The following is a 19,493-nucleotide window of genomic DNA, read 5'->3' as shown; positions in this document are numbered from 1 at the left end:
ATGTAGTCTTAGTCGGGCAGATTCTTTTTTTTATTGAACCTTTAACTAGGCAGGTCAGTTAAGAACAAATTCTTATTTACAATGACGGCCTAGGAACAGCGGGTTAACTGCCTTGTTCAGGGGCAGAACGACAGGGGCTGACCTCGTCAGCTCGGGGATTCGATCTAGCAACATTTGTTACTGGCCCAATTCTCTAACCACTAGGCTACCTGCCTCCCCTCCGAAGCATCATCTACTAGCCTACTGACATTACAAGCTGTTCGTCTCTGCTGTTGGACCATTCCTAGATGGGAGACATGTCTGACCTGCCAAATGAAATAAATGATCCAATAAATGATCCAGACGTTGGCTGGAGTGAGTTCATTTGTTGACCCACATCAACGTAACAAACTCCAGTACGACTGCCAATCCCTCCACACCAGCCCCCCACCCAACACCAATCCCTCCACGACAGTCCTCCTAAAGCCAATCTCTGGAGAACAGTCCCCCTAACACAAATCACCCCAGCCTTCCGAGAGGGAAAAACTATACTCAAGATCTGCAAATACAACCATTATTCTAGGCTACCAGGCTTTGGATCAGGGTCAGGGTCCAGTGTGTGGGTAGACATTAAGGAGTAGAGGAGATTTGGCCTGTTTTCCAGTTTCTTAATGTGTATTAGGAGATTCTGTCGGTTGTATGTACAGGCAACAAGTCAAACAGGAAAAGAATCCCTCAGGAGACGACAACAGTTGTCTTTATTTCAGATTTAATGACAGTTTGTAGTGCTGTCATAATGGGCATGTTCCAGGTCCTATTGATTTCAGTCAAAAGGCACTCGCACATCTGAGCAATCTTTTTTTGCAGGTGTATGGTAACAATTAGACAAGATGAGGGAAAAAGGAAAACGCACACTGTTCTTGATAGTGTCACTGATCTTTAATAAGCTTACGTATCAGCCTCACGGCCTATCGCGCTGCACAGACCATCAGATCTCACGACTGCAAGAAAAAAAAGACAACATGGAAGAAAAAAAAAAGACAACATGGAACACTACCACAGGGTCACGTTTCACCAAACAGGATCAATCAGTTAGCTAGTTAACACTAATCAAATACTTCTTTTCTGAATGAGAATTTAAGTTGAATACGGGGTTAATGTTTCTGAAATGTAGCCACCCCAGTGATCAATGAAAAAACTGAATCCTGGGTTACAGAAAGGCACAACTGTCCAATAGTCTAATCAATGGAGTCTTATGTACAGAAAAACAGTCAAAACACAAAACAAAACACTCCTCCCCAAAATCTGTCCATCTACCATATGGACCTCATTACAAATCAGAGTGCAGTGAAAAACATGGGGCAATCCCTACGGTTAATATCAGAGGACAACAACTGTCAGTGTTTACAGAGAGATCCAGGAGGCCGTTGGTTAACAACTGATTGAGGTTAAACTGTGAAATGGCCACCAGAAGGATGGAGGGAGTGATGGGGGAGGCTTGTTCTTCTCTAGAGTAGGTCCCTATGTGTTACTACAGAACATTAACTGCGGCACCCCACCGAAGAGAAACACAGCTGTGTCCCATACAGGCCTCCTCTGTGAGAGTGGAGATACTGCTGCTGCTTCTCCTGAATGACTCAGTCTTCTTTATTCTGCCACTAGGAATCCCAGTGTGCAGGGCGGGGCAGGGTGGGTTGCTAGTCGGAGAAGAGGATGGAGAGGGCCATGACGACACAACAAACCGCCACGTACGGACTCTTCCTCTCACCTGGGGGGCAGATGGTAGAGGTCAGAGGTGATGATTGGAGATTTCAGAAGCTAACAGGGAAATAGTGAATGCTTTCGTGGTGTTCAGAAAAACCTCTGACCACAGTATTTCAACACTCAGTTCTAAAAGTGCAACAACTGGCCATCAGCACATCTTCTAGATCTGGGTTCAACGTACCTATTCTAGCACATTTCCAGAAGATACCCAAGAGGCTGAAAAAAGAAAGAAGTAATTTTAATTAGCTAGGTAAAGAGTAGATCAAGAGAGAGATACAGACAGTCCATATAGACTGTAAGGAAGAGGACAGTCGGTAAACTGACATCAGGGGGTCGTGAGTTTAGTAAACACACATGTGGACTGACAGTGTGTGACTGAGGTACAGTAAGGTGATGCTAGAGGCTACTAATTAGCCCACTAGCCCTCAACTGAACTGGCAGATGGAAATGATGTGTGTCCATATCTTGATGGGGATGATTAGGGGGATCAGACAGTTGAATTAATTTCCTTCCCCCCCAGTAGCGGCCATAGAGGAGGAGGGAGAGGGGAAAAGCCCCCCCCCCCCCCTCGGCATATGTCTAATTTTATTCTTGACCTCAGAAATAAAGACAGCTGTGCGAGAAGTGCAGCGGGAAAATAAAATCCAGGCCCATGTATGTATGAGGAAGACCAGACAAGAAACCATGTGAGAGACTTGAGACTGAGCCCAACATCAGCTCTGTGACAAAGGTCAGGGGTTATAGGTTAGAGGTCAGAGTGTAGACTGCGCGTAAGCACTCCTCTGGGAGTCGGTCTGCGCTGGAGTTTTAAACCCACAACAGAACACACTATCCTCTCTCCATCACTCATCTCTGTCTGTGTAGAAAAGCTTTAGCCACCAGAACTGCTACTGGAGACAGATTTCACATTGGTTCAGTCAGCACTCTTCCTATTTTCTCCCGTCTTCCCGTCACTTTCCTTTCTTTAGCCTAAAGAGGAGAAGAGCTGGTTCAGTTGCTTGTCTAAACACACTCAGCACCATATCACTGCTGAATGATACCAGTCCCCTTAGAACACAAATAACAATATCCAATATTTAGATTAGTAGAACACATTTAGAAAGTGGAAAAGATGTGTTAACACCAGCACTGTAATGCCCAGGCAGTGTGTCATTCTAATTTGTCTTGGAGAGTGTGTGTTTTCCGAGCTCAGATCACTGGCTCACAATAATCCCCTAATTTTCCCCTAACCCAACATGTGGCACACAGCTTGTTGCCTTAGCCTCCCTCACTCAGAGGATAGAGGGAAAAAACACAGTTGTGAAAAGAGAGAAAGAAAGACTGAACTGTTGTGATGTTATCAGCGCTTAGGTTCCCCCTACCAAGAACAACATTGAACTAATGTGATGTGTATGTATGATGTGGTCCCAAATACCAAACTCACTCAGATTCAGAAACAGTCACTTGTCTAGTTTATGATAGTGATATAGTGTTGTTTTTCACAGCTAGTAGCTGCAAACACTTCCAATCCTCTAAAGGAACACAAAAACACAAAGCTCTACTCTCCTCCCCAGAGCATTACATGGATGAAGTGGAATAGAGTCAACACAGCCAAAAGATCTGAGTAGAGACCTATGCAAAGAGTCAGTGACAGACAGAATAGTCTCTCGAGGTAGTTAGCTGGCTACCAAGTGTGAGATTTGGTTAAGGGTTCCCAGAATGGTGAGAGTGCTTGGAAAGGCATCATGGATTGAGCAATGATGTTAGTGTGGTTAAAGTTGGCCGTTGGGGTAACATTGCTTTCCCTGAATGTTGTCTTTCAGAAGCTAACAAATATAGGCCTCTAGGCTTTAACTCAGTGGATGAACATCACTGTCTGTGTGGGTGTTTTGGTGTGATAGGGAAGAAAAATACTGGGACATTGGCTCTAGCAGGCTAAGTCCAGGGCTGTGGATGGGTAGTTAACAACTAGGGCTTTAGCTCAGTGGGATAACACTGTCAGTACATACTAGAACTGGGACAATAAACCAAAAGTTTAGACACCGACCATAACATATCGCTGGCATTTTACTGATATTGTTCATTACGATAAGTAGCCTATACTAGAAAAATGATGTTTTAAACAAAATAAGTTTGTTAATATGGGTGACTGTTAATCAAACTAGTAGTAGTAGTTTAAAGGATCATAAGAAAAAAAACTGGTGCACATTAATGTTATAAACGTATCTTTCCATTTATCGTTAGCACATCTAATACTGTCAGTAAGTACCCGGTCTTGTTCTTGTCCAGGAGACTGGGTGCCATGGCTCTGAGATAGGCACAGGTACAGATGAGCAATAGGATCACTGTCAGCAGGCTCTGGAAGTTAAATATGGCAGACTAGAGAGGGAATGAGAGCGGTTATCGCTGGTTCAACATCCATCATCTTTCTAGGATGCATTTATGACACAATTCTGGATAAATCAAGTTAGCTAGCTGGCTCAGCTGGCTTCGCTGAGGAATTTGCGACTAGCTAAATAGTTAGCCACCTGTCTACCGAACTAGGGACAGTGGCTCGTAATAAGAACGGTTTGAAGAGTGAAATAAATTCCACATAATTCACAAAACATATCTTAATGCGGCGATTGAAGTTATTACATCTATGCTGATGTTTAAGACTCACCATGTCGGAGGTAGGTCCGCTAACTAGCCAGCTGCCACCTCACAATTCCCGTAGCGTCGCAAACAGATGACGTGTACGGAACAAGAGACGACCTGAAACCGCGGCGCTTTGCCATTTAAACTATATATTTTGCAGCGGTTGTAGGGTTTAAATGTCGACCCTCATATATTACAAGACACATCCAACAACGTAGGCTGGTGCAGTTTGAGGTAGGTCGGACATTCAGGTACGTGCGACATGTTTTGCATTTAGCCACACGTGTGCAGTGCAAGCTACGTTGCCTGAGCTTTGTTTACAAACAAGCATGATGCATGGAATCAAAGATATAGCAATTTATAGATATCAACATGGAACTAGCATTCGGTTAGGATTGCAAATTAAGTAGGCTGCTTACTATGAGAATCTCATGTCAGTCGATCTCTGTCATGTAGTCTATTCGCACTCTGTAACATGGCCCAATCCCGTCTTCGTCATAATCTTCTTCTTCTTGTATGGTATAGTGGCGTTCGCAACAATTATATGTGCATTCCGCCACCTACTGTACAGGTGGATAATAAAGATCCCAAAAGGTAAAAATGAGGGTTACATTTTTTAAATAATAATAATAAATACAATAATAATACATAGAAAAAAATCCATGCAAACTATCAATAATGACATTTTCATTCAACTAAATCATCCTGCTTTACTGTTTTAATCAGGTCCCTACACAGGCTCAGAAGGATCCTGTGAGGGCAGGACATTTCCTGGCGACAGTAGTTCTTGCAGTGCGTCTGCCGTTAAGAAAACTTGTTGGCTGCAGATATAAGGAGGTCTAGCTTCTAGGACGTCTTAGACACTTGTACCGTTAATAACTGTGGCTATAAATGCTACAAAATCCACCTTATTCACAATAAGTGTATCCAGATCACATGATTAACATATAACATTTGCAACTGTTTGTGGTTCATCCGCCGACATATCTTCTTCGGAACTGTGGCCTCTTGTCCCTTCAACACTCTTCACCACCTCCACATAGGGGATTTGCTGTACAGCCCTGATCCTTGTCAATGGCCCAGTCCCAAAACCTAGACCACACTTTAGTCTAGTCTACCCGAACCCTACTCTAGTCTGATTAATCAGGCTGTAATACACAATTCATTGGTATATACAGCCTGAAACGAATGCCTGCAAAATCGTGTATATGTTCCTTACAAGCCAGAATGTTGGATACAATTATATTTAAACTACTGGTTGTCTGTGCGCTTTGTCTTTCAGCTGCTCGAAATTTGAGGCAAAATATCCATCGGAGAGTATTGTTTACCTGACCTTTTAGAGAGGTATTTGTTTTGGTTCGGCACTGATGTAAAGTTAGTTTTATATATTCTCACCTCAAGAGCTATTGAATAGGGCATGCCAAGACAATGAGTGTTTATCTGAATCAGGGTAGGATGTAGAACAATCCATAGCTAAGATAATACCTGAAGCCAAGATGGTGCATTTACGTTCTCCTTCTCTCCTTTAATGGTGTTGTTTTACTGACTGAATCTATTAATTCCCAAGAGGAGAGTGATTGTTCTCCGAGTTTCCTCAGAGGTTGTTTCAGGACCAGTGTGAGCAGGAAAGAGGAGGGACAGAAAAACACATTTTAACAGAGGAGTGTGGAGTTTTCAGTCTGTGGCAGTGGCACTCAGTGGTGGACAAACTCATGAATTGTGACTTTGTTAGATGGGTAGGTGTAATGGCTCTCGTTGGTGGTAGGAGGAGACCAAGGTGCAGCGTGGTAGGCGTACATTTTCCTTTCATTTTAAATGTTCCACCAAAAAAACAATTCAACAAACAAAAAGCTAGTAGTGCAAACACATGCAACACAAAAAGACAAGATCCCACAACAGAAAGTGGGAAAAAGGGCTGCCTAAGTATGATCCTCAATCAGAGACAACGATAGACAGCTGCCTCTGATTGGGAACCATCGGCCAAAAACAAAGAAATAAACAACATAGAATGCCCACCCCAAATCACACCCTGACCTAACCAAATAGAGAAATAAAACGTCTCTCTAAGGTCAGGGCGTGACAGTAGGAGAAGCTAAAGCCTACTATTACAGAGTTATACATAGCTGTGGTTTGTTTTGTGGCAGAAATAGAAGCACCTGTGTTTCGTATTTTCAATTTCCCCTGTTCTTTTGAAGTTCCTGTGCGCTCTCTTTCTGTCATTGTGTCTGTCATTATTCAGAGGTTGTGCGTGCATGTGATTGTGAAGGTGTCTGTGTGTTTTATTACAGATTGTGTGTGTCTTTTTGTCAGTCTCTCTGTCATTACAATCCAGCTGGTGTGTGTCTGTCAGTCTGTCTGTCATTACTGTCCGGCTGGTGTGTGTCTGTCAGTCTGTCATTACTGGCCGGCTGGTGTGTAGATGCTAGGTGGAGATAGTACAGATGTTACTAGGGGTTAATGAATGACTGTCCAACAGGGTGGGTTAAGCTCCATGGTCCTCATTTACAATGCTGCACATCTAAACTTACATCACTGAGCTCTACTCTGTGCAACTTCTTGGTGTAACAGAGTATAGGCCTAGTGAGAGTCTGAGGGGAAACATTAATTACTCTCCTCTCAACTCTCCTCTCAGCTCCGTAGTTAGGAAGGAAACATAAGGGCCTGTTACAGTTTCTGAAGCTGTGATGACAAACCCAGTGAGGCTGCCAGTCACTGCCTGATGCTTTACAGATCCAAACCCCCTCATAGTTACAGTTTGTAAAGCTGTGATGACAAACCCAGTGGGGCTGCCAGTCACTGCCTGATGGTTTACAGATCCAAACACCCTCATAGTTACAGTTTCTAAAGCTGTGATGACAAACCCAGTGGGGCTGCCAGTCACTGCCTGATGGTTTACAGATCCAAACACCCTCATAGTTACAGTTTCTAAAGCTGTGATGACAAACCCAGTGGGGCTGCCAGTCACTGCCTGATGCTTTACAGATCCAAACCCCCTCATAGTTACAGTTTCTAAAGCTGTGATGACAAACCCAGTGGGGCTGCCAGTCACTGCCTGATGCTTTACAGATCCAAACACCCTCATAGTTACAGTTTGTAAAGCTGTGATGACAAACCCAGTGGGGCTGCCAGTCACTGCCTGATGGTTTACAGATCCAAACCCTATCATAGTTACAGTTTGTAAAGCTGTGATGACAAACCCAGTGGGGCTGCTAGTCACTGCCTGATGGTTTACAGATCCAAACCCCCTCATAGTTACAGTTTCTGAAGCTGTGATGACAAACCCAGTGAGGCTGCTAGTCACTGCCTGATGGTTTACAGATCCAAACCCCCTCAATACCCCTCTCTAATTAGCCCCCTTGATACCCCCCCCCCCCCTTAAGCCCCCCAAACCCTATCCAGGTCCCTAGCACACCCATCCTGTGGGTTCGGTACAGTCTTTGATACTGCAGCTGCTAAGGGTTTTTTGAGTAAATACAGCAATGCTATATAAAACGTGTTTATGAAAAACAACTGCACAGTGGAAGTAGTAGGCTAGAAGGTATTTGTGTGTGGTTTGCTGGCTTGTCCAAGGTGAGGCAGAGCGTTTTACTGTTTGTCTGTTGTCTAACGCAGCCTGTGCTACCTCCCTGCCAGGAAAATTATGAAATAATGTCTGTGGATTTTTTTCGCAATACTTTGTTACTTAAACAGAATTACAGACAGTTGTTTTTCTGCAGGTGTGTGTGTTAGAGCGGGTAAACAAACACACACACACACCTATTTAAATAATCACCTGAATATCCCTTCCTTCCTTCCTTCCTTACAACCTATCTCCCACGCTCTGTTCATGTCTGTAGTATCAGAGAATGCAGAGAGGGAGGAGGCAGAGGAGTTGGAAGTGCAGACAGAACGTTACATCCAAGACCTCCAGCAGGCCCTGAGTGGGACTGGAACCTCCTCTACTGACTACAGCTTCACCTTGACCTCTAACCCCGGCCTATTCCATGGGTTATGTGGCAAGTCATAACATAGGCTGTGTTTTCTGCCCCAACAAGTTAAGCCATTTAACGACTTTCCTGAACTATAACCCTTCCCAAAACTTAACCCTTGGACATGATCCTTAAAAATGCTAATATCGGAAACCATGACTTGAATTCAATTTGTGTCACAAATGCTAAAATATTAGCATTTGGAAACAGTGCCAGGGAAAATAAAACCAAAGCATGGATTGCTGTCAAACCTTGTCCAAAGACTGTTTATAAGGTAAGGAAACCAATGTAATTTTGTAATTTGGGCAAAATATCTCCTTAATTGTTTATTTTAGCAAGATAGTCATTCGTCATGTGATATCGGATCTGTGTACATTGTCAAATACATTTTCAGGTTAATGTGATTTCATCATGAGAATCAACACTTATGATGTTTTTATATGATGTTATCTTTAAGAGCCGTTAATGGACGTGAGACTAAACTGTGTAGCCGAAAACCTTATGTCGTATCTTATATCATATCCTCATTTTTTCTCAGGACCCTCTAACAAGCACTTATTGAGCTCTAACTAGCACCCAGGAAGGCATTGAACCCAGGAAGGCATTGAACCCAGGAAGGCATTGAACCCAGGAAGGAATTGAACCCAGGAAGGAATTGAACCCAGGAAGGCATTGAACCCAGGAAGGCATTGAACCCAGGAAGGCATTGAACCCAGGAAGGCATTCATGTGGTGAAGTAACACTAGGCTCTAGGAGGTTGCCATGCGTTAAGAGTGTCATATACTCGTAGGCCAGTGGTGTGATGCAATACCGCTATGTTATTATCACAACCTTGGGAAATTCGGCTTGCAGCTTCACATTATATTAAAACACACAAGTCAGTCAGGCAATCATACCAACAGCGGGGTTGTATTGGTACTATAGTTGATGGATCATTCAGGAGTGTTTGTTGTTGTTTTCGAGTGCTAATATAAGGCTCTGTGATGTCATCCTATGATATTCATGTCTTCCTCCCACTCTGTGCTTTGACAGGAAAATGATCCTCATCACGTTGTAAAGTAGAATACAGCACTATCACTATGGAGGTAAACACACACACACAGCCAACTAACAGCTTAGTGACGGTCAGTGTGCTCAGAGGTCGACCACATGCACACACACACACACATCTGCTTTGAGCTGTGTTGCCATAGTAATAATGTAATGATAGAATGGAAATCCTAGTGCATGTGTTTCAGTAGAAAATGGAAATGAATAGAATTGACTGTTTCAGAAACGAGAGTTTTGGACAAGGCCATTCACAGAACACACTGTGGTGTATCATCCCTGAGGAAAAAGCGCCTAACATTTTTCTGTTGCTCAACAGTTAATAATAAATATGAATTAATTCATCAGGGAGATATGGCTCATTACTATTAAAGGGTCCATGTCTAATGTGGGGCGGCAGGGTAGCCTAGTGGTTAGAGCGTTGGACTAGTAGCCGGAAGGTTGCAAGTTCAAACCCCCGAGCTGGCCTGGACTGGAGAGTTAGAAACATCTGGGTGGTTGTTGGGTAGGCCTTGATATAAAGATTGGAATGTGATCTTCATGTTTTTACTGCACATGACTGTCCCAGAGCATCAGCCCCAGGACGGCTCCCACATAGCTGTGAGTGGATTATCACTATTATCGTGCCAGCAGTGATCAGTTTATCATCACAACAGCAACATGCGTTTGACTATAAACGCCCTGTAGCACTCACTTCCGTCATCATGAAGTGCTTTGAGAGACTAGTCAAGGATCATATCACCTCCATCCTACCTGACACCTCAGACCCACTCCAATTTGCATACCGCCCCAATAGGTCCACAGACGACGCAATCACACTGCACACTGCCCTAACCCATCTGGACAAGAGGAATACCTATGTAAGAATGCTGTTCATCAATTACAGCTCAGCACTCAACACCATAGTACCCTCCAAACTCTTCATTAAGATGGAGGCCCTGGGTCTCGACCCCGCCCTGTGCAACTGGGTCCTGGACTTTCTGATGGGCCGCTCCCGGGAGGTGAGGGTAGGAAACAACATCTCCACCCTGCTGATCCTCAACACTGGAGCCCCACAAGGGTACGTTCTCAGCCCTCTCCTGTAGTCCCTGTTCACCCATGACTGCATGGCCCTGCACGCCTCCAACTCAATCATCTAGTTTGCAGACAACACTACAGTGTTAGGCTTGATTGCCAACAACGACGAGACGGCCTACAGGGAGGAGGTGAGGGATCTCAGAGTGTGGTGTCAGGAAAATAACCTCACACTCAACGTCAACAAAACAAAGGAGATGATCGTGGACTTCAGGAAACAGCATAGAGAGCACCCCCCTATCCACATCGACGGGACAGCAGTGGAAAGTTTTAAGTTCCTCAGTGTACACATCACGGACAAACTGAAATGGTCCACCCACACAGACAGCATGGTGAAAAAGGCACAACAGCACCTCTTCAACCTCAGGAGGCTGAAGAAATTTGGCTTGTCACCAAAAACAGTCACAAACCTTTACAGATGCACAATCGAGAGCATTCTGTCGGGCTGTATCCCTGCCTGGGTACGGCAACTGCTCCGCCCACAACCGTAAGGCTCTCCAGTGGGTGGTGCGGTCTGCACATCGCATCACCTGTGGGCAAACTACCTGCCCTTCAGGACACCTACACCACCCGATGTCACAGGAAGGCCAAAAAGATAATCAAGGACAACAACCACCTGAGCCACTGCCTGTTCACCCCGCTACCATCCAGAAGGCAAGGTCAGTACAGGTGCATCAAAGCTGGGACCGAGAGACTGAAAAACAGCTTCTATCTCAAGGCCATCAGACTCTTAAACAGCCATCACTAACATTGAGTGGCTGCTGACAACTTACTGACTCAAATCTCTAGCCACTTTTAATAATTAATAATTGGATGTAATAAATGTATCACTAGTCACTTAAACAATGCCACTTTATACAATGTTAACATACCCTACATTACTCATCTCATATATATATACTGTACTCTATACCATCTACTGCATCTTGCCTATGCCATCGCTCATCCATATATTTATATGTACATTTTCTTAATAATTCCTTTACACTTTTGTGTTTATAAGGTAGTTGATGTGAAATTGTTAGATTACTAGTTAGATGTTACTGCACGGTCGGAACTAAAAGCACAAGCATTTCGCTACACTCACAGTAACATCTGCTAACCATGTGTATGTGACCAATAAAATTTGATTTGATTTCATTTGAAACAGTCATATATGGCAGTCTTTTACCACCTAGTCATTGGGATCCCTCAGATCACTGATATTGTGCAACTTTACATTTGATGTGGCATTTAAAAGTACGAATCCAGCATTATTATAGTATGTGAATAATGGAATATTGTTCTTCTCCTCCTGTCCCCTCTGTCTTTCCTCCTGTCTTCTCCTCGTGTCTTCCTCTGATGTGTATTTTCTCCTGTCTTCTCCTCGTGTCCCTCTGATGTGTCTTTTCTCCTGTCTTCTCCTCCTGTCTTCCTCTGATGTGTCTTTTCTCCTGTCTTCTCCTCGTGTCTTCCTCTGATGTGTATTTTCTCCTGTCTTCTCCTCCTGTCCCTCTGATGTGTCTTTCCTCCTGTCTTCTCCTGATGTCTTCCTCTGATGTGCCTTTTCTCCTGTCTCCTCCTCCTGTCCCTCTGATGTGTCTTTTCTCCTGTCTTCTCCTCGTGTCTTCCTCTGATGTGTATTTTCTCCTGTCTTCTCCTCCTGTCCCTCTGATGTGTCTTTCCTCCTGTCTTCTCCTCCTGTCTTCCTCTGATGTATCTTTTCTCCTGTCTCCTCCTCCTGTCCCTCTGTGTCTTTTCTCCTGTCTTCTCCTCGTGTCCCTCTGATGTGTCTTTTCTCCTGTCTTCCTCTGATGTGTCTTTTCTCCTGTATTCTCCTCCTGTCTTCCTCTGATGTGTCTTTTCTACTGTCTTCTCCTCCTGTCCCCCTCTGATGTGTCTTTTCTCCTGTCTTCTCCTCCTGTCTTCCTCTGATGTGTCTTTTCTCCTGTCTTCTCCTTCTGTCTTCCTCTGATGTGTCTTTTCTCCTGTCTTCTCCTCCTGTCTTCCTCTGATGTGTCTTTTCTCCTGTCTTCTCCTTCTGTCTTCCTCTGATGTGTCTTTTCTCCTGTCTTCTCCTTCTGTCCCCCTCTGATGTGTTTTTCCTCCTGTCATTCTTTTGTGTTCAGAAGAACTTTGTGTGTGTGAGGATGTGTGGTCTCTCTGTGTGTGTGTGTGTGTGTGTGTGTGTGTGTGTGTGTGTGTGTGTGTGTGTGTGTGTGTGTGTGTGTGTGTGTGTGTGTGTGTGTGTGTGTGTGTGTGTGTGTGTGTGTGTGTGTGTGTGTGTGTGTGTGTGTGTGTGTAGTGTCACAGGTCTAAACTACCCCTGAACCGACTGATTATTCTCTCTGAGACCTGCTTTGAAAACCACCTCCAGAACCAGCATGTGGATCCATTTACACCAGGACTGTGTGTATGTGTGTGTAAATGTGTGTACAGTGTGTGTGTGATAGGGCTATGTGTGTGTGCACAGTGTGTGTGTGGCAGGGCTATGTGTGTGTAAATGTGTGTACAGTGTGTGTGTGTGTGTGTGTGCAGGGCTATGTGTGTGTAAATGTGTGTGTGGCAGGGATATGTGTGTGTAAATGTGTGTGTGGCAGTGCTATGTGTGTGTAAATGTGTGTACAGTGTGTGTGTGGCAGGGCTATGTGAGTGTAAATGTGTGTGTGGCAGGGCTATGTGTGTGTGGCAGGGCTATGTGTGTGTAAATGTGTGTGTAGCAGGGCTATGAGTGTGTAAATGTATGTATGTTTATGGCAGTGGAGGTTAATGGTTTTCATCCCCAGTAGATGGACCAGTGTAAAGAGAGTACCTGTATGATCAACCCGGGACACGAACCTGTGTTCACAACAACAACATTGGACTTGACCTCCTCTCACTCTCTCTACTTTCTATCATCCTGTTATCTGGTTACCAGTCACCTCACCACCTCTACACTCCACTGTGAATTTCGCCCAGAAACAGCAGTGGTTACAGCAGTGTTTGTGACTCCTATAGGAGTAATCCAGTTTAATATAGGACACCACAGTGATGTAGTAGCAACAGGCTATCTCAATTGCTCCTAATTCTCTCCAGTAGTTAATAATTGACTCTGAGTCACAGAGAGCGAGAGAGAGGGAAATCGAGAGAGAGTCTGAAACAGTAGCGTTTCTATGACAACTTATGGAAGCTCTGCCCAAGTCAACATTTTGTAGCCAACTTGGTGCGATACATCATGATACCGGCCAATAGTGTTCTGGGCTAAATCATTGTTGACCAATCGTTTTACTGCCCATGTCTTTACCGGCCAATTAAGTAACTGTCCAACTCGTTAGGGTCCAGCTAGCCTTACTGAGGCCTGTTAGTCCTAACTAGGGCCCTGAGGTTTCCCTTGTCAGGTCACGTGGTCAGGAAGAACTCTAGTATTCAGTGTAATGTTAGTAATATAGGTAATATTCAGTCTAGTATTATTAGGTTGATGTTTAGTCTGCTGATGTTTACCTAATGTTACTCAGAGGAGATTAAATAATGACCGGCACATATTACCCTGCTGTAAATATACCAGAGAGAGGGGGAAGGAGACAGAAGAGGGGGGGGGGGGGGGGGGGGGGGGGGGGGGCAGGGAGGGAGGGAGTGTGTGGGTGTGTGCACTAGTATATGTGTGTTACAGGTGCACAGATGAACTCTTTCCCTTCCCCAATCTTGCCCCTGTCTATCCCATCCCTCTCCCTCCTGGGTTCTGTGTTGTTTTGTGAGGTTCCAGAGCCAGTGGAGGAGGTCAGAGTGTTACTGACTCACGGTCTAGAACGTGGAACCCCACTGCAGAACTTCAACCACTCACTAAAGGAGGAGAATCAAGTTATAGACTGTTTTCTCTGCTACCGCACGGCAAGCGGTACCGGAGCACCAAGTCTAGGACCAAAAGGCTCCTCAACAGCTTCTACCCCCAAGCCATAAGACTGCTGAACAATTAATAAAATCGCCACAGGACAATTTACATTGACCCCTGTATATAGCCTCGTTATTATTATTGCGTTACTTTTTATTATTACTTTTTATTTTAGTCTACTTGGTAAATATTTTCTTAACTCTTCTTGAACTGCACTGTTGGTTAAGGGCTTGTAAATAAGTGTCAGGAGAATTTAGTTATCGTGTTCCTTAACCAATTCAATTAAACTACTCAGTCTGCGATATCAGGATTTGTAGGATACTGATAGAAAGGAAGACAGACAGAGGCCCAGTCTACAATAGTACAATAGTTAAATGTTTATTCACGGGAACGTTCTCCCTATAATTTCCGGTACATTGGTCTATATACCTCACATTTCGTCATAAATGTCCCTCCTCCTCTCAGATACTATGGCGATATAGTTCACAAGTCTTCTCACATTGTCTGCCACCTGTTAAACAATCTACTACAAGGCCAAGGTCTCTCCTGGGTAGGGACAGAATGTCCTGTAAGGAACACAGTATTCCAGCCGGTCTGATGACAGCTCCATTCATTTCTAACAAGGAACAGAAAGTCCTTGTTCAAATTCTTGACTAAAACTACACACATTATATTCAGTATTATGATTATAATAAGATTCATACAGTAACAGAGTAGTATTCTGTTTAGTTATAGTTCGAAGTTAAATGTATACATAATTTAGTCATTATTCATAAAAGTCCCACAACAATAAGCATTTCACATCAAAGTCTACACTTGTTGTATTCGGCGCATGTGACAAATAAAGTTTGATTTGATTTGAACCACAGACTCAGACATGAGCTACAACACATCAATGCTGAGTAAGAACACACACACACACACAGCTCACTTCCCTTCTTTCTAGGGGTCATTATCCTATCCCCATAAATCTACAGGGTGGGGCCGCCACTGCACGTCACATTGTCTAGGGGCTGATGTCACGTGCGTGCGTGCCGTGTGTGTTTGCTAGTGGCTGCTGAGACTGGAAAAGAGCGCTGAAAGGGGGCCTCAATGACGCACAGACTACAGAGCTCAACACAGAGACAAAGATCAAACACACACACATACACACACACACAAAGTATGAGGGAATCCCTCCCAAGTGATTGTTGAGTGCAGCTCCCATCACGTAGAGTGAGTCCATGTTTTTCTGATCATCTCACTGCTGTAGTTTCTCTGATTCTCAATAGAAAATAGAGGGATTGGGTTTCGGATGGGGGAAAAAAACCTTGTCTAGGTTTTTTGGCAACCAATACCAGACGCAACAGACCCAAACCCTGCCTGTATTCAGAGGGAAGGGGTGGCTGGTGGCTAGTGGCTGTGTCAGGGCTGGGCTATTCGATTATGTCCCCTTAGGTTATCACAAGGTTATCTAAGGATATAAATATCCCAGTCACATTGTTGCTGCATTTTCTTCCATCTCCTCATAACTAACTCTAACCAACTCTAACCCTGCTCTCCTGTTCTGGCTCTGATAAGTTGGGGCGGGGGTTACAGTGGTACATCAGTGGTAAGGAGACTAGAGTCAGAGCTGTACTCTCGCTTTTTCCTGGTGTTGAATGACAAGAAAGCCAAGATACACAGTCTACAGGAGAACACCACACACCTGCAGGAGACCAGGTACATAGTACACACACATCCCCCATCTATGACCTAACCTAACGTTACCCCATAGGGGTTTGTCTGCACGTGAGGAACCGCTCATATAATGTCCACAACCCTCTGAATATATGTCTCCTGTCATATATTCATCATCTATAGAATGTGGTAACACCTTGTGATATCATGATGTTGTTAATCTGGTTGCACATGCTAGTATGGAAGGTGTGATTTATCCAAAACCATACTGTTCAATATAAACTGATTACAAGACCTCCCTACCCTGGGCAGTCACAACCTGCCTCAGCAGCACCTACCCAGGGTATATATATATATATATATATATATGTATATATATACACACACACACACATTTATTATCACCATAGTAGTTGTAAACAGGAAAGGAAGTTATTTGTTATACAGAGCAGCCTGGTCTTATCTTCAAGTAATAGAGGGGAAACAGTTAGAGATGTTTAGTACACTAGGCTGGTATAGTGGGTATATTACACTAGGCTGGTATAGTAAACTAGGCTGGTATAGTGTGTATGGTACACTAGGCTGGTATAGTGGGTATATTACACTAGGCTGGTATAGTGGGTATATTACATTAGGCTGGTATAGTGTGTATGGTACACTAGGCTGGTATAGTGGGTATATTACACTAGGCTGGTATAGTGGGTATATTACACTAGGCTGGTATAGTGGGTATATTACACTAGGCTGGTATAGTGGGTATAGTACACTAGGCTGGTATAGTGGGTATATTACACTAGGCTGGTATAGTGGGTATATTACACTAGGTTGGTATAGTGTGTATAGTACACTAGGCTGGTATAGTGGGTATATTACACTAGGCTGGTATAGTGTGTATAGTACACTAGGCTGGTATAGTGGGTATATTACACTAGGCTGGTATAGTGGGTATATTACACTAGGCTGGTATAGTGTGTATAGTACACTAGGCTGGTATAGTGGGTATATTACACTAGGCTGGTATAGTGGGTATATTACACTAGGCTGGTATAGTAGTGTGTATAGTTACACTAGGCTGGTATAGTGGGTATATTACACTAGGCTGGTATAGTGGGTATATTACACTAGGCTGGTATAGTGGGTATATTACACTAGGCTGGTATAGTGTGTATAGCACACTAGGCTGGTATAGTGTATAGTGGTATAGTGGGTATATTACACTAGGCTGGTATAGTGGGTATATTACACTAGGCTGGTATAGTGGGTATATTACACTAGGCTGGTATAGTGTGTATAGTACACTAGGCTGGTATAGTGGGTATATTACACTAGGCTGGTATAGTGTGTATAGTACACTAGGCTGGTATAGTGGGTATATTACACTAGGCTGGTATAGTGGGTATATTACACTAGGCTGGTATAGTGGGTATTGTACACTAGGCTGGTATAGTGGGTATATTACACTAGGCTGGTATAGTGGGTATATTGTACACTAGGCTGGTATAGTGGGTATAGTACACTAGGTTGGTATAGTGGGTATATTACACTAGGCTGGTATAGTGGATATAGTACACTAGGCTGGTATAGTGGGTATATTACACTAGGCTGGTATAGTGGGTATAGTACACTTGGCTGGTATAGTGGGTATAGTACACTTGGCTGGTTACACTAGGCTGGTATAGTGGGTATATTACACTTGGCTGGTATAGTGGGTATAGTACACGAGGCTGGTATAGTGGGTATAGTACACTAGGCTGGTATAGTGGGTATATTACACTAGGCTGGTATAGTGGGTATTTTACACTAGGCTGGTATAGTGGGTATATTACACTAGGCTGGTATAGTGGGTATATTACACTAGGCTGGTATAGTGGGTATATTACACTAGGCTGGTATAGTGGGTATAGTACGCTAGGCTAGTATAGTGGGTATATTACACTAGGCTGGTAGTCTTTTTATAGGCACTAACTCTGCCATGATTCGTTGGACAAAGCCTATGGGAAAAAAATAAATAGTGTTTTTGTAGGGTTTTGGATAAATGCAGAACAGAATGGTTAGGAGGTAATATATGTTTTGTTCTATGAGATAATCTTCATCAGCTAACGTCACTTTTTGTGAATTTTGACAAATGTATATAATAAAACAAGCACATAAAGAACTTAAAGGCTTCATTATTCATAAAGGTCATGTTAACTGAATGACATTATCTCATGGAAGCAAACGTATAAGATCTCCTAAACCTGTGTTAACCTCAGACCTTATTTTTGGTGATTATTCCCAAACCCTTTTCTTTCCCCGTTAATGTTTCCCATAGGAATGGCTGAACGAACCAGAGGTAACTCATTTCCGGCTTTTAGCACTACAAGCTGGTGTGCTCTATTCAATGACTATTCACAGGTTCTTGTGTTGCTTTGGTTGCTACGACAATGAGTCAGTTTGTTGGTGTGTTGCCAGGAAGGGCAGAGGGAATAGGGAGAAGTGGTTGTTTTCACTAAGAGTTTGAGAAATACAGTGTGTGTGTGTGTGTGTGTGTGTGTGTGTGTGTGTGTGTGTGTGTGTGTGTGTGTGTGTGTGTGTGTGTGTGTGTGTGTGTGTGTGTGTGTGCACGACTGTGTGTCTGTGTGTGACAGGGTTTATAATGACCTAGGTGTCACATAGACTGACCACATATACCCAATGTCTCACCCACTGCAGTTGTTAGCTTGTTATGGTATATATACCTGCCTGCCTGGCTACCAGCTGCTTGCCTGCTTGCCTGATGTGATGAATGAAGTCATTTACCTTAACACAATGTTTTTACAGACCGCCAGCCTGAGTGACCTTGAGACTCATGTTGCTGTTACACACTGAATAGGACTCTACTAGTCTATGTGACATACTACAGTATATTAGTAATACTGCTAAAACAGGAATATGACCTGTAATTGGTTTAATGGAATCATAAGCAAGCAACCATTTTGATGATGGTGATGTGTCATCTCTTCCTCTTCTCCTATCCTCCATTCATGTGTCTATTTCCCGCTCTCCTCCTCCCTCCATTCCTCCGTCCACTTGTCACTTTGGGCACGTTTCCCTATCTTCCCATCAGTCAAACATGCTGACCCATTTAAGGAAGGAAGACACCTGTTCTCTCTGAGACAGAGAAGGGGGGGGTAGAGAAAAGGAAAGGAGAAACATACAACAAGTCTGTTTAAGAAGCTGAGACACATGTAGCTATGTAGTGGAAGTTTTTAACATATTCTATAGTAGAGTCAAACATTCTGTTGTAGACGATTGGTCTGAAACCAATCTTACAATTAGACTCCGTATTGACTCTATGTGACTCAGTAGTTCAAAGGTTAAGTTAATATATTTAACCTCTGTACTGACTCCTGCACGTTCTCTCCTCAGGGACATTGCGTAGCCGAAGCCCATTGGACGACAGTCTGAATTACATCACAGACATGGTGCCCTGCCGTAAACGCCACTTCCGTCACCTGCAACCTCCTGACACGGTTGCTAAGAGACCAACCCCAGAGCCAGCGCAGAAACAGACATACTGA

General features: G+C 43.7%; 2 protein-coding genes across 3 annotated transcripts; one reads left to right on the top strand and one right to left on the bottom strand.

Moving 5' to 3' along the window:
* Window positions 1-899: 899 nt before the first annotated feature.
* On the bottom strand, window positions 900-4,839 carry LOC139398353 (protein kish-A). Of its 2 annotated transcripts, XM_071144403.1 has the most exons (5): window positions 4,779-4,839; window positions 4,385-4,476; window positions 3,992-4,101; window positions 1,925-1,959; window positions 900-1,747 (listed from the first exon to the last, which is right to left on the bottom strand). In XM_071144403.1, the coding sequence occupies exons 2-5, from the start codon at window positions 4,385-4,387 to the stop codon at window positions 1,677-1,679; spliced, it is 219 nt and encodes a 72-aa protein (XP_071000504.1). In that variant the 5' UTR covers window positions 4,388-4,476; window positions 4,779-4,839; the 3' UTR covers window positions 900-1,676. The 2 variants fall into 2 exon arrangements, with proteins under 2 accessions (XP_071000504.1, XP_071000505.1); XM_071144404.1 differs by lacking the exon at window positions 4,779-4,839 and having other exon boundaries at window positions 4,385-4,757.
* A 3,346-nt stretch (window positions 4,840-8,185) lies between these two features.
* LOC139398351 (DNA repair protein XRCC4-like) lies at window positions 8,186-19,493 on the top strand. Its single transcript, XM_071144401.1, has 6 exons — window positions 8,186-8,336; window positions 14,074-14,257; window positions 15,156-15,197; window positions 15,874-15,996; window positions 16,193-16,200; window positions 19,342-19,493. The coding sequence occupies exons 1-6, from the start codon at window positions 8,186-8,188 to the stop codon at window positions 19,491-19,493; spliced, it is 660 nt and encodes a 219-aa protein (XP_071000502.1).

Source organism: Oncorhynchus clarkii, unplaced genomic scaffold (assembly GCF_045791955.1).
Source record: "Oncorhynchus clarkii lewisi isolate Uvic-CL-2024 unplaced genomic scaffold, UVic_Ocla_1.0 unplaced_contig_8227_pilon_pilon, whole genome shotgun sequence".
NCBI classification, from domain to species: domain Eukaryota; kingdom Metazoa; phylum Chordata; class Actinopteri; order Salmoniformes; family Salmonidae; genus Oncorhynchus; species Oncorhynchus clarkii.
Note: the sequence above shows the minus strand (reverse complement) of the source record. Positions and strands in the feature narration are given on the sequence as shown.